Here is a 13,503-nt window from a genome sequence, read left to right on the forward strand (position 1 = left end):
TACTTAAAATTTTTGTGTGTATATATGGTACTTGGTATATTAATAATTAAAATGATTGCCTATTTTGTTCTTTTTTTCCTAGCTCATGCTAGATACATGGAATGAATCAATCTTTTCAAATATAAAAAACAGACTTCAAGATAGTGCAATGAAGCTGGTCCATGCTGAAAGGTTAGGAGAAGCTTTTGATTCCCAGCTTGTCATTGGAGTAAGAGAATCCTATGGTATGTTCTGAACTTTATGATCAAATATCCTCTTCATGGAAATTCTAAGACAATTATAGAATAGTACTATCACAGTTATGTTTGTTAGCATATAGTGACATCTGCTTTTAGTGCCCTATGCTTTAAGAGTACAGAAAAGATATTCTTCAATGAAACCTGGAAAAATTCATATTTGTGTAGTTAATATTTATTTTCTCCATTTCACTCATCTCTTAGCTAGTAAATCTTTTTAGCTATGTAAATTAGAGAAACAGTCCTAAAATTCTAGCTTATAAAAAGTAACCATTTTTTTAACTTATATTTTTAGGGCATCAGTTAATTTCATGTGTGTACATTCCTTTCCAGACTTTTCTTATTCATTCAGTCAAATCCTCTGTTTCCTCATAGAGGTCTTTCCTAATTCCCAGACTAGGTCAGGTGCTTCATAGTACCTATGCTTTCCTGTCATAATACTTTAGCATTTTTAACTGTGTTCTTGACACTGTATCTTTACTGATCATAGGATGTCTGACACAAACTAGTTTTCAGTAAGAAGATTTTATATTAATGAACCTTTGGTTATCTTTGACTTGCTTTCTGTGTTGTCCTTGTATTTCTTTAGATATAAAATCTATATTTTCTTTAGCCATGTCCCTGAAATTTCTTCCTTTTTATTTCAATTGCCACCAGCTTAGACTTCTTTAATTTCTACTTCTAGACTTTTGAAACAGTCTTCTTATAGTGATACTGTTGCTATCATTGAACCCATATACTTTCACAAGATTAATTTTTAAGTACTGTTGTATTGGTATTACCCATTTAGTGGTATGCCATGCTAAATTTAGGTTACTTAACCAGAGAGTTGAGGTTCTCCATAAACATTCCCAGCTTGCCATTCTGCCTTATCTTCTATTAACCTTACAATCCATTCAGATAACCTCATTGTTTTATGTTGGTTTGATCTTGTATTGTTCTACTTCTGAGTATTTACTAACCAGTGTAAATACTAATTTGTTCCAAAAGACTGCATTCAAATCCCATCTTTTCTGTGAATGGTTTCTTGATCATCCAGTTATTCATCAGTCTTGTTCCCATTCAAAAACAGTTCACATTTTCTGTACTATATGTCACTTTACTCCTTTGTGTTTTTACCTTTTCAAGTTTTTTATAGAGAAGGATTTTGTCTTATATGACTGTGTGTTCTTATGGGCATGGTCACAGTCCCTTGAACATGACTCCTCAATATTTGTTTTTCATTTATTGTACTCAAAATACTGATTTCAATCATAATTAGAGTAAAATTTTATTTTCTGTTTTTCAGTTAACCTTTGTTCTAATCCAGAGGATAAGCTCCAAATTTATAGGGACAATTTTGAGAAGGCATACTTGGATTCAACAGAGAGATTTTATAGAACACAGGCACCCTCGTATTTACAACAAAATGGTGTACAGAATTATATGAAATATGTAAGTCAGAACCTAGTATATGTGATCATTTGAGCTGTTTTCTTGATGTTCTTAAAATGATTGCTATTTTGCTTCTGGACAGGCAGATGCTAAATTAAAAGAAGAAGAAAAACGAGCCCTACGTTATTTAGAAACAAGACGAGAATGTAACTCTGTTGAAGCAGTAAGTAATTTCGTAGTTGTTTGTTTTTTGACATTATTTAAAGTGCAATAGCACAAGGGTGGCAACTACATGATGCAAGTAACATTATTTATCATTTCTCACTCCTGTGACCAGTATTACTAATTGATTATAGTATTCTTTCCCACTGAGCCAAAGCACAGCTTCAGAAGGCACCTTATTCAGAACTCATTATTTTTCCACAGAGGTGATGTGCAAGATAAAATCTGTTTGCCATTCCTGCTCTAGACTTTTCTATATTTATTTAGTTTTTAATCAGTCACCTTTTATTATATTTTGTGCATACCTAAAGTTAATCATATTATGGATTTTCAGGTGGCAAGTAAAATATGCTCCTGAGAGATATAGTTAATTCTCACTATTCATGGTAATTACATTTTATAAAATAGTGTCTGCGAACATCAAATGAGTGAGCACCAAATCATTACTACAGGGGGATATTTCTTGTTACTATGGGAAGATGTTTTCATACTTCTCTTGTAGGAAATAAAATATTAATTACTTGATAAGAGAACATCAGTCTTTTATATAGTGTTTGTTTTATGTTGTAAGTTCCTCATTTTAAAAAAATGACCAGAGGTATTTGCCATGCTACAGTATATATTCTGGTGTTTTCTCTTACAGGGAGGGTGACAGTGTGCTTTGTTAAGCAATTTAAGAATCAAATTTAATGTAGAAGTAATATTTCCTCTAGTTTCTTTCAGTTTTTGGAGCCTACTAACTAAATTTAGATTTACATTCAAAAATGTAACATTCAAGTTTGCTTACAACCAGACTTTTGAACTACAGTTGGGATTTCTTTTTTCTTACTTCTGATTTTTCTTTGGCTTCTTCCATCTTGAGTGATAGTGATGTTTATTTGTTTAGTAATTGGACTGAGTTGGACCTTTTTTCTCTTGTCTGTTTTGCTTTTTATTATGTGCAGTACATTTCCTCTTTCAAATAACTCTGATACTGGCAGAAAAGGGAGCATATGTAATGGTTGTTTTTAGAAGTTCTCTGTAGAGATTTAAAACCAGTCTTGGTAGCTCCTGGTAGGTCACCTGGTAAAGAATCCACCTGCAATGCAGGAGACCTTGGTTTGATTCCCAGGTTGGGAAGATCCACTGGAGAAGGGATAGGCTACCCACTCCAGTATTCTGGCCTGGAGATTTCCATGGGGTTGCAGAGTCGGACACAACTGAGTGACTTTCACTTGAGCTTCATTCAGAAGTTAGGGAAGGCCATTGAATATTTTTAAAACAAGTATGCCATGTTCAAAGTTATCCCTCAGAAAGATTAATCTAGTGACAATATGAAAGATTAATTGGAGTGGGTAATAGCTTGGGTTAGAAGTGGGAGGTTTTTGCAATAATTCAAGCAGGGTATTTGGAGTACCAAATAGGGTTATAGCAATGGAAATGGAAAGAAAGAGGGTAGAAACAGACTTCCCAGAGGTGGAACATTATGTCTTATGAATGGGGATGATATAGCTAAAATCAACAATGTTTCTGAGGTTTTGGCTTAGGAGAATTGTGCTGCTGCAGAGAGACTTGGTATAATAATATATCTTGGTAGTGAGGGAGAGAGATGAGTTTAGTTAGAGGGATTTGAATATTTTGAGTTGATTGGTCTGCATGTATCACTTGATGGGGATGTTGTAATTTTATAAGGTAGAATTGTTCTTATACTATAGTTTATACATCTTAGTTGTATCATATTTATAGTAACCTGAACAGAAATTCAACTATAGAGGTCCAATTAATAGGGTGAATAAGAGAGAGGAAGAAAAAGAGAATGAGAAAGGTAGAGATAAACAAATACACATGAAAGCTTATATAGAACAGTTAAATCTCCCTCTCTACTTTAAAATATGCATCTATACATTTTGGGAAAAAACTTGAGATAGAAGATGTGAACTTGCTCTTTCAAGGAATCCAAGTAGTATGAACATCTTATCATGCTGAATGATTCTAGAGTCTAAAGATACATTTTTGTTTTGTTTCAAGAAAGATCTAAGTGCAATATAATATGCTTGCAAAGAAATGGTGCTTTACTGGGGAGGTGAGAAGTCTGTTTGTATGGTTTGTTTTTATTTTCTGTTTATTTTTATAAATTAACTATTTTGATTGAAATATATATACAGGAAAGTGTACAGAAATCTGAGGTTAATAAGTGAATTATCACAAATTGAAGGTACCTGTGAAATCACCAGAACAAGAATTATCAGCAGTTAAGAGCCTTCCATCATGCTCTTGCAAATTATTATTACCATCTTTTTTCCCCAAAGGTTATCACTTTTCTAACTTTTAGGAACATAGATTAATATTAATCAGTGACCACTTATATAGTTTGTACAGCAAAATTTGGTGCAGAGAAGACATTAAGCATGAAAACTGTGGACTTAACTGTAACACTGGGAATTTAGGCTTAATGCAGATACGTTATTATATATCTCATTGAGGTAAGGCTATTATACTACATATATAATATTTGTTATATATTTGTTAATTTACAGTTTCTGTTTCCAAGAGAAATGATGTGTTAAGATGAAATAAGTTCTAATAGAAGGAACAGTAAACCAAAAATCACCAAGTCCTGGGTTCTAATTTAAAATTCCACAAAGTATGAACAGTTTGAATCAGATCAGATCAGAAAAGAATTACTGCCATCCCTGAAAATTATTCAGACCAAATTTACTAGCCTAAACTCTGTTTTAGAGGAATTATTAGCCATCAGAAAATGGTATGCTATCTCTTAATGCTTTATTGATACTGATTTTAATCAAAACTTACCTGTTAGGCTATTCTTACTAGTGGAGGACAATTGCGTATCAGTTCATATGGGGATACGTGTATGCATGATGCATACACAGCAGTGCACACCAAAGTTTAATTTTAAAGTATGTACATTTTTGACATTTGTGTTTTCTCTGAAAATTAGGAAATTATTATGATATATGTTACCTTGTTTGAAAGTTGTAAGACTTAATCTTCAAAACCTTGCATATAATTTATATGCAAGAAAACAAATTTCTGGACTAGTATTCTATATAATAGAACAAGTCTTACCTAAGTAGTACCCAGTTATGAGGCCAGGCCTAATAAAGACCAAATACACATTTCAAGTAATATTCATATAGTGCTTAGCAGTTTACTGAATTCCTTCCTTATTTATAAGAGTTTTATTTTGTTCTTTGGGGTATTCCAAGCATCTGATTATATCTTTCTAGTATAAATATCTCATTTTTTCCTTCAGTGGATTAAATCTGCTAGTGGTTTATTTTAGAAAAATGTTAATAATATTGGGATCTTTGTCTTTCACTCTTTGAAAGGAGTGCTTCTAAATTTTCACCATTAAGCATGATGCTTCTTTTTGGCATGATGTATGCATTTTATGATGCTAATAAAGTATTCAGTTTACTTTTATTTTATTAAGAATATTATCAGGAATGTATCTACCTTAGCCCTAAAGCCAGTATCTTATTTTATGGAGAATCATAAGAGGCATTTCCATGAAGATCATTAACAAGGCAACGTATCCATTATTTCTGTTGCTGTTTAACATTGCAATAGAAGTATTAGCCCATGAAACTAAATGACAGAAATCAATTAGAGGCAAAAGAATGGGTAAGCCAGAAGGAAAACTCTCACTTTGAAGATGATATGATAGTACTTTGGAAAAACTTCAGTTGATGATAAAACTAACTCAAATTGTAAAGTAATTCAGGAAAGTAATAGGATATAAAATTAACATACAAATATCAGTCTTCGTATATACAAATAATAAACAGAGGCTATAACATTAGGACAAACCTTACAGCAACAACAAAGAAAATTAAATACTTGTATAAAATTTAATAAATTTGTGAAACCTGTAAGAGGAAAACCTTAGACACTCCAAAGACACAAAAATAGATTTGAAAAAATGGGAAGATACCTCTTATTCTTAAATTTTGTTACTCAAAATGATATAGATGTCAGTTCTTCCTTAAATTCCTAGAGGTTGAACCCAGGTCTCCTGCATTACAGGCAGATTCTTTACCATATGAGCCACTAGGGAAGCCCCAGTAAGTGTATACATATCAATAATTACTTTATATGTCAGTGGACTAAATGCTCTGATCAAAAGACATAGGAGGCTGATTGGATAATAAACAAGACCCATCAATATGCTGCCTACAAAAGACTCTCTCTAAAAGGGGACTGAAAGTGAGGGGTTGGGTTAAGTATTTCATGCAAACAGAAATGACAAGAAAGCAAGAGTAGCAATACTCATTTCAGAAAAAATAAGCTTTATAACAAGGGCCATGATGAAAGACAAAGACAGGCATTATATAATGATAAAAGGTATGATACAAGAAGAGGATATTGCACTTGTTAACATATATGCACCCAATCCAGGAACATCTATATATAAAGCAAATTATAACAGATATAAAGGGAGAAATCGGCAGTAATACGGTAATAGTAGGAGACTTTAACACCCCACTGACATGGGTGGATATGTCATCCAGACAGAAAATCAGTAAGGCAACAGAGATCCTGAAAAAAGAATAGATGAGTTGGATTTGTTATCTACAGGATATTCCATGGGGGGGAAAAAGGCAGAATACATTTTTTATAAGTGTACCTGGGATGTCTCTAGGACAGATCACATACTAGGTCACAAGACAAACCTTAATTTGTAAGGATAGAAATTCTATCAAGAAGTTTGTTTTTTTTTAATGACAATAGTGTGTAACTAGTATAACTAAAGAAAGAAAAATGGGAAAATAACAAATGGGAAGACTAAACAGCATACTCCTAAAACTTCAAAGAGTACGTGATGAAAATCAAAGAGGAAATCATGAAATACCTCTAGACAAATGAAAATCGAAACACAATTTTCCAGAATCTGTGGGAGGCAGCAAAAAGCAGTTCTAAGAGGGAAGTTGATGCATTTAAAGGCTTCCTCAAGAAATAAGAAAAATTTCAAACAGCCTAATTCACCACCTAAGAGAAATAAAAAAAGAACAAACAAAGCCAAAAGTCAGCAGAAGGAAGGAAATGTAATAATAAAGATCATAGAGAAAATAAAGTTCAAAATATTTGAAAAGATCATTGAATCCAAGAGCTAATTTTTTGAAAAGATGAGCAAAATTGATAAATCTTTAACCGGGTTCACAAAGAAGAAAAGAGATAGGGCCAAAATAAAATAATAAAAGAGGAGAAAGAACAGCTAAAACCATAGAAATAAAATAAGTTGAGTAGGAGGCAGTACTCCTAGATTCATTCTGTGAGTCCTCATAGCAAAGACATTACAAGAAAAGAAAATTACAGGCCAATGTCTTTGATGAATACAAAATGCAGAAATCCTCAGCAAAATATTAGCAAACCAAATACAATAATTCGTAAAAAGGATCATATACCATGATCAAGTTGGATTTATTCCAGGATCACAGCAATGGTTCAGTGAATGCAAATCAATGTGATAACACCACATTAAAGAAAGGAAAGATAAAAATCACAGTATTATCTCCATAGAAACAGAGAAGACATTTGAAAAAAATGAACATTTGTTCAAGGAAAACTCTTACCAAAGTGAGTATAGAGGGAGCAAAACAAATGCCATTTACAGTAAACCCGCAGACACCATAAAGCTGAAAGCCTTCCCATTACATTTAGGAACAAGATAAGAATGGCTATTCTAGCTGTTTCTGTTTGATATGATATTGGAAGTCCTAGCCACAGCAGTAAGACAAGAAAAAGAAAAAGATATTCAAATTGAAGGGAAGAGGTAAAACTGTCACTATTTGTAAATGACATGATACTTGATATAGAGAACCCTAATGTCTCTACCCCAAAACTATTAGAACCAAGAAATGAATTCAGCAAGGTTGCAGAATACAAGGTTAATGTATAGAAATCTGTTCCTTTCCATATAGTAATAATGAAATGTCAGAAAGAGAAAGTAAAAAAAAAAAAATTTGAAATTATCAAGAAAAGTTTTAATTATTAGGAATAAACGTAACCAAGGAAGTGAAAGACATATACTCTGAAAACTATAAGCTGTTGGTAAAGAAATTTGAAGATGATTCAAGAAAATGGAAAGATATATCCCATGCTGGCTTGGATTGGAAGAATTAATACTATGAAAATGGCCATACTACCCAATCTGTGCAATCCCTATCAAAATACCCATGACATTTTTCTCAGAATTAGAACAAATAATCCTAAAACTTATATGGAACTGTAGAAGACCCTGGATTTCCAAAGCAGTCTGACAGTCTCTTCAACAAGTGATGTCTGGTGAAACTATATTACCATGTTAAACCAATGAGATTAGAACACTCCCTCACACCACATACAAAAATAAACTCAAAGTCATTTAAAAATATAACTGTAATACCTGAAACCATAAAATTCCTAGAAGAGAATATATTCAAGACATTTTGTCATAAATCATAGCAGTATTTTCTTGGATCAGTCTCCAAGGCAAAAGAAATGAAAGCAAAAATAAACAAGTAGGGCCTAATTAAACTTAAAAGATTTTATACAGCAAAGGAATCTGTCAACAAAACAAAAGCAACCTGGGAGAAAATATTTGCAAATGATACAGCTGAGAATGTAATGTCTGCAGTGTTGGAACAGCTCGTACAACTCAATATCAGAAAAGCAACCAAATCAAAAAAAATGGGCAGAAGACATGAACAGACATTTCTCCAAAGAAGATATACAGATGGCTGAAAGACACGCAAAAAGATGTCCAACCTATCTAATTATTAGAGAAATACAAATAAAAATTACAGTGATGTACCACCTCACACCTATAAAAATGGCTATCATCAAAAAGTTTACAGATCACACATGTTGGCGAGTATGTGTAGAAAAGGTACTCTTGTACACTGTTGGTGAGAATGCAAATTAGTGCAGTCACTATGGAAAACACATGGAGGTTCCTTAAAAAACTAAAAATAAAGTTACATCACCATTTAGTAGCTCCGCTCCTGAGCATGTGTCTGGAAAAGACAAACACTTTATTTGAAAAGATACATGCATCCCAGTGTTCATTGTAGCATTATTTACAATAGCCAAGACATGGAAGCCATCCAGGTACCCATCAACAGATGACTGGATTAAGAAGATATGGGAGGGAGGGTGTGTGTGTCTGCACACACGCACACACCACCAGTGGAATATTACTCAGCCATAAAGGACAAAATACTGCTATTTGCAGCAACATGGTTGGACTTCGTATTAAGTGTTTGGTAATGGAAAAATAGTTACTATGATGGGCTTCCCTGGTGGCTTAGACAGAAAGAATATGCCTGCAATGCAGGGGACCTGGGTTCGATCCCTGGGTCAGGAAGATCTCCCAGAGAAAGGAATGGCTTATCCACTCCAGTATTCTTGCCTGAAAATCCCATGGACAGAGGAGCCTGGTGTCCTTGGGGTCACAATGAATCGGACATGACTGAGTGACTTTAACTTACTCAAGATAGAGAAACTCAAGAAACACTATCTTAATCAAGTGATCAAGATTAGCATCACAAGTAATAGGACATAGTGACATTATGTACCCCTTGATATGATACATTTAAGAAGAGTACAAAAATCATTTCTATGGAATTATTGTCAAAAATTTATAACTGAATAACTTATTCAAATGAGAGAATTCTAGACAATCCCTATTTGAGAGGCAGTCTACAAATAACTGGCTACTGTTCTTTAAAAGTATCAAGATCATAATACACACACACAGACCTAGGAATTGTCACAGGTTGAAGGAGACTGGGAAAACTAACAACCAAAAACAGCATGGGCTTATAGATAAGATCCTGGAACAGGAAAGAGACATTAGTGGAAAAACTGGTGAATTTCTAACAATAGTTAATTCATAGCGGTAAATCAATATTATTTTCCTCGTTTTGATAGTTGTGCTATAGTTATGTAAAAAGTTACCATTATAGGAAATGGGGTGATGTATGTTTGGGCATGCTCTGTTATTTTTACTTTTATGTGCCAAAATGAAAATAAAATGTAAAAAAAAAGGATATTATGAAGAATGCCTTTTTTTGAGGGGAGGTGGGAAGCATCAGTGGAGATGATCATATGGCATTTTCCTCCATTGAACTAATCAGGAAATTGAATTAACAGGGTTTCTAACATTATACCATTCTTTCATTTTAAGAATGAACACAAAGTCCCATTTTTAATGGATAAAAATTTATATCCCAAAGGGATTTTTACATGTATAGCCAATAAAAGTTACTCTCAAGATTTTTCTCTAACAGTTTTTTATATGTAAAATGTTTAAATTTTATGTTTAGTACATAATCACAAAAATATTTTTAGGATCCCCTTATAGATTTATCCTAATGTAACTTTCATTTTAATTTCTCTGTTATCAGTACAGCAGATTATAATAGATGAGTCAAAGAAAAGTGAGTTATGCTGTGAATTGTTTAAATAGTTGTTTTGGATATTTTGAACTGAAATCTCTAGGCTAAAAGTTTTCAGTGAAGGTAGTGTCTACCTCCAGGAAGTGTGAATTTGTAGAGGCATTTTAATGTTCAGTGGTCCCACTGGCCACTCATGTAAGAGAAAATCTTTTTTATACTTATTTGAATCTAGAATTTAATTTTATTTTACTTATAAACCAAAACACTTTTGCATGATACTAGTAATACACCTCATTTTCTAGGTATGATATTATTTTGTAAATTAAAGAATGGTAATATAGTTTGAGTGAACTCCGGGAGTTGGTGGTGGACAGGGAGGCCTGGCGTGCTGCAGCTCATGGGGTCGCAAAGAGTTGGACACAACTGGGCAACTGAACTGAACTGAATATATATTTTGTTTGAAATCTTAAATTTTTTTCACTGTTGGATATTTATCTTATCTATAGTAGTAGTGTTCATGTTATTTGAGTCACCAGTGCACCTGTGTTGAATTGAAGTCAGGATCATGAATGCTGCCAGTTTGTCCCTCCGGTTTGTGACCTGAGAGGAGTCTTAACCCACTGGTTTTAATTAGCCTCACTCTAATTGGCCTAGTTTGGGCTGAGTGGATCATACACTTTGTGTGTAAGTGTGTCTTTGTATACATGTTGCAAGCATGCTTGAGTCATCAGTATATATGTGTTTGTAGTAGGTATTATATAGTGATACTTGACTCATCTAGAAGATAACCCATTTAGCAACTTTAGCTACTTGCAGTTCAGTGGAGAAACTAGAAAGTTAGGCCAAGAGTTCTGAGCAGCTGCATTGTATTAGATGTCTGATAGGCCTACTTCAACTTTTACTTATAGGAGAGCAACTTAATCCCACTTAGATCCAGTTATACACACAGTTTTAGTAAGATTGATTATCATTGATGGGCCTGTGGCAGATGAACAGAACTGGGTAAAAGACTTCAGAGCTCTGCTGCCTGAAGAGGTGCTATTGACCACAGAAAGTGACACTTAACAGTAAGAAAAGAATGAGAAAAAAACAGTCCCTCTAAAATGATGTTGCCATTCTTTCAAAAATTTTCACATTATTATGCATTAAAAAGTTGAGAAAATTAACACTGTTGGATTAAAAGTGTGGCTAATATTGTGACATTTTCCATTTTCTCCAAATTTAGAAATTTTATGGCAAATTTACTGATTATTAGGTAGATTAGAGGGCCTGGGACAAACTGTTAACAAAAGCATGGCATTTGCCTACATTGTAGCAAATAGTGAGATTATTTACAATAATCTCATTGTAGTGAGATTATTCTTTTATGTAAAGTATATAAAGTATTTCCTTTTATGTATCAATTCATGCCCAAAAGAATGAGAAAAAATATAGAAGAAAATAACTTGAAAAAATTTTTTTCTGAGGCTATTAGTATTTTAGGTGATAGTCTTATATACCTTGGTTTTACCTGAAGTCATATGTTTATTATTTATTATGCATCTGAACTATGTCAAGCCTTGTGATAGCAAGAATAAGAAGATAGAACTGCTTCCTGTCTTCAAAGTAACACTAGAGTTAAATGGAATGATGGAATAGAGAGAGTGAAATGGTGATGGTTAGTCTTCATTTCTTCACAGTGACCAAAGCTCTGAAAGGGAGGCAGTGTGTTACACTGATTAGGGGCATACATGTTGGAAGAAGGTGAGGAGTTTAATTCCACTGTCATTTTACTAGCTGTGTGCCCGTTATCAATTTCTTCAAATTGTAAAGTGGGGTAATACCTACTTGTGTTTAATGCACTACCATATCAAAACATTTAAGTGCTGTGCCTAGGATGGTACTTTTACTTTTAGGGCTGTGGTTTACAGAAGTTGCTTACTTATTCTCAGACAGAAACTATTTTACTACATATACAAAACATTGAGTAAAAAACTGAATTAGCAACAAGGTCACAAGTCATAAGTTATTAGCATTAAAGTACTTGTTAACCTTCAAGTATTTAAGTATATTAAGGGTGGTATTTAAAAAGTCAAGGTGAGTCTAATTGGCTTCATTGGTCTATAGAGAGTTACTTGTATAATTAGTTTAGAAATGAAGCAACTTAACACTGGTTATAAAGTTTTAAAAAAAAAAGTTAATGTTGAGAATAGCCATACATGGAATAAATGAATTCTTGAATACATTATAGATATCTTTGTATGGTTAAAGACCTGATAATGATAAAGTAGAATCTTAAGGTGGAGTAATCTAGAATAACTTTTAATTCGATGACTCTATTTTATAGCTCAGGGAAAAGCAAATTATTACTTGTATGAAATTACATAACAAAAGTCAGAACTGTTCCTATTGCTTTCATTAAACTTCAGTGAAGTAGCATTAATTGTGCAAATTGAATACCACTAAAAAAGACTCTACTATGTCAGTTAGCCTACCTATCCAAACTTTCATCTTCACAGACCTATGCATTCATTCATTCAACAAATACTGAGTGCCTGCTGTGTTTTATGGCAGGCATCATCTTTGAAGAGTTTTGCTATAAAGGAAGGTAAAAAAAACATCAAGCACATTGATAGTTAAAGTGTTTCACCTTGCAGACCTCTGGGGAGATTGCTATGGATTTAGAAGTTGTGCTCATCTCAGGCAAAATACAGGAATTGATGACATATGGCAAAAAGTTTTTTTCTTCACGGAAGCTAGCAAAAGGAGACAGAAAGGGAATACAAGGTGAGAGAGATGGTTTATCACTATCCTTTCCATTCAAGATGTATTTTTCAAATAACCAGTATATACTCAGGGTTGACTCTGTTTGTAGGACTTTGGTAAATGATGGGGAGAAAAATACAAAAGAGCAATAACATGGTCCCTGCCCTCAAGGATCTGACCCTCTTGTGATGGCGAGACTCTTTGGAAATAAGCAACTGCCCTTTCTTCTTTTTGCCTATATAAAGTAGTTTTCTAAAGGATTTTTCAATACACAGGGATCTATACCATAATTCTTCTCTCTTTTTTTAAAAAATTATTTGCTATGAAACTTTTCAAATATTTACAAAAGTATAGAAAATAGTGGAATGAACCCCACCCTCCAAACTCAGCCAGCAGATTCAACAATCATCACTGTTTTGTAATACTTACTTCGTTAAGATCTCTTTTTTCATTTCTTTCCTTTTCTTTTTTCCTTTTCCACCTTTCTTACTCTTTCTTTTCCTTCCCCCTCTTTTTTTTTTTTTAGCATTCAGGGTCTTAGTTCC

At 33.3% G+C, this 13,503-nt stretch overlaps 1 protein-coding gene across 18 annotated transcripts in view; it reads left to right on the top strand.

Annotated features, from left to right (window-relative positions):
- CUL5 (cullin 5) overlaps positions 1-13,503 on the top strand; it is a 126,885-nt gene that overhangs the window by 67,975 nt on the left and 45,407 nt on the right. For 6 of the 18 annotated variants that reach the window (XM_086339073.1, XM_086339072.1, XM_086339076.1 and 3 more), the window contains 4 exons: positions 83-224; positions 1,525-1,670; positions 1,753-1,833; positions 12,850-12,979. Coding sequence is in view for 12 of the 18 variants with exons in the window: in XM_086339061.1 (XP_086195187.1) it covers positions 83-224; positions 1,525-1,670; positions 1,753-1,833 (369 nt within the window). In the remaining 6 variants the exon portion in view is untranslated. The remainder of the gene's footprint in view (positions 1-82; positions 225-1,524; positions 1,671-1,752; positions 1,834-12,849; positions 12,980-13,503) is intronic. The other 12 variants (XM_086339061.1, XM_086339060.1, XM_086339063.1 and 9 more) reach the window with 2 other exon arrangements.

This window comes from Bos grunniens, chromosome 15 (genome assembly GCF_055505025.1).
Source record: "Bos grunniens cultivar Pamir isolate PY7600 chromosome 15, Bosgru_T2T1.0, whole genome shotgun sequence".
Taxonomy (NCBI): Eukaryota; Metazoa; Chordata; class Mammalia; order Artiodactyla; family Bovidae; genus Bos; species Bos grunniens.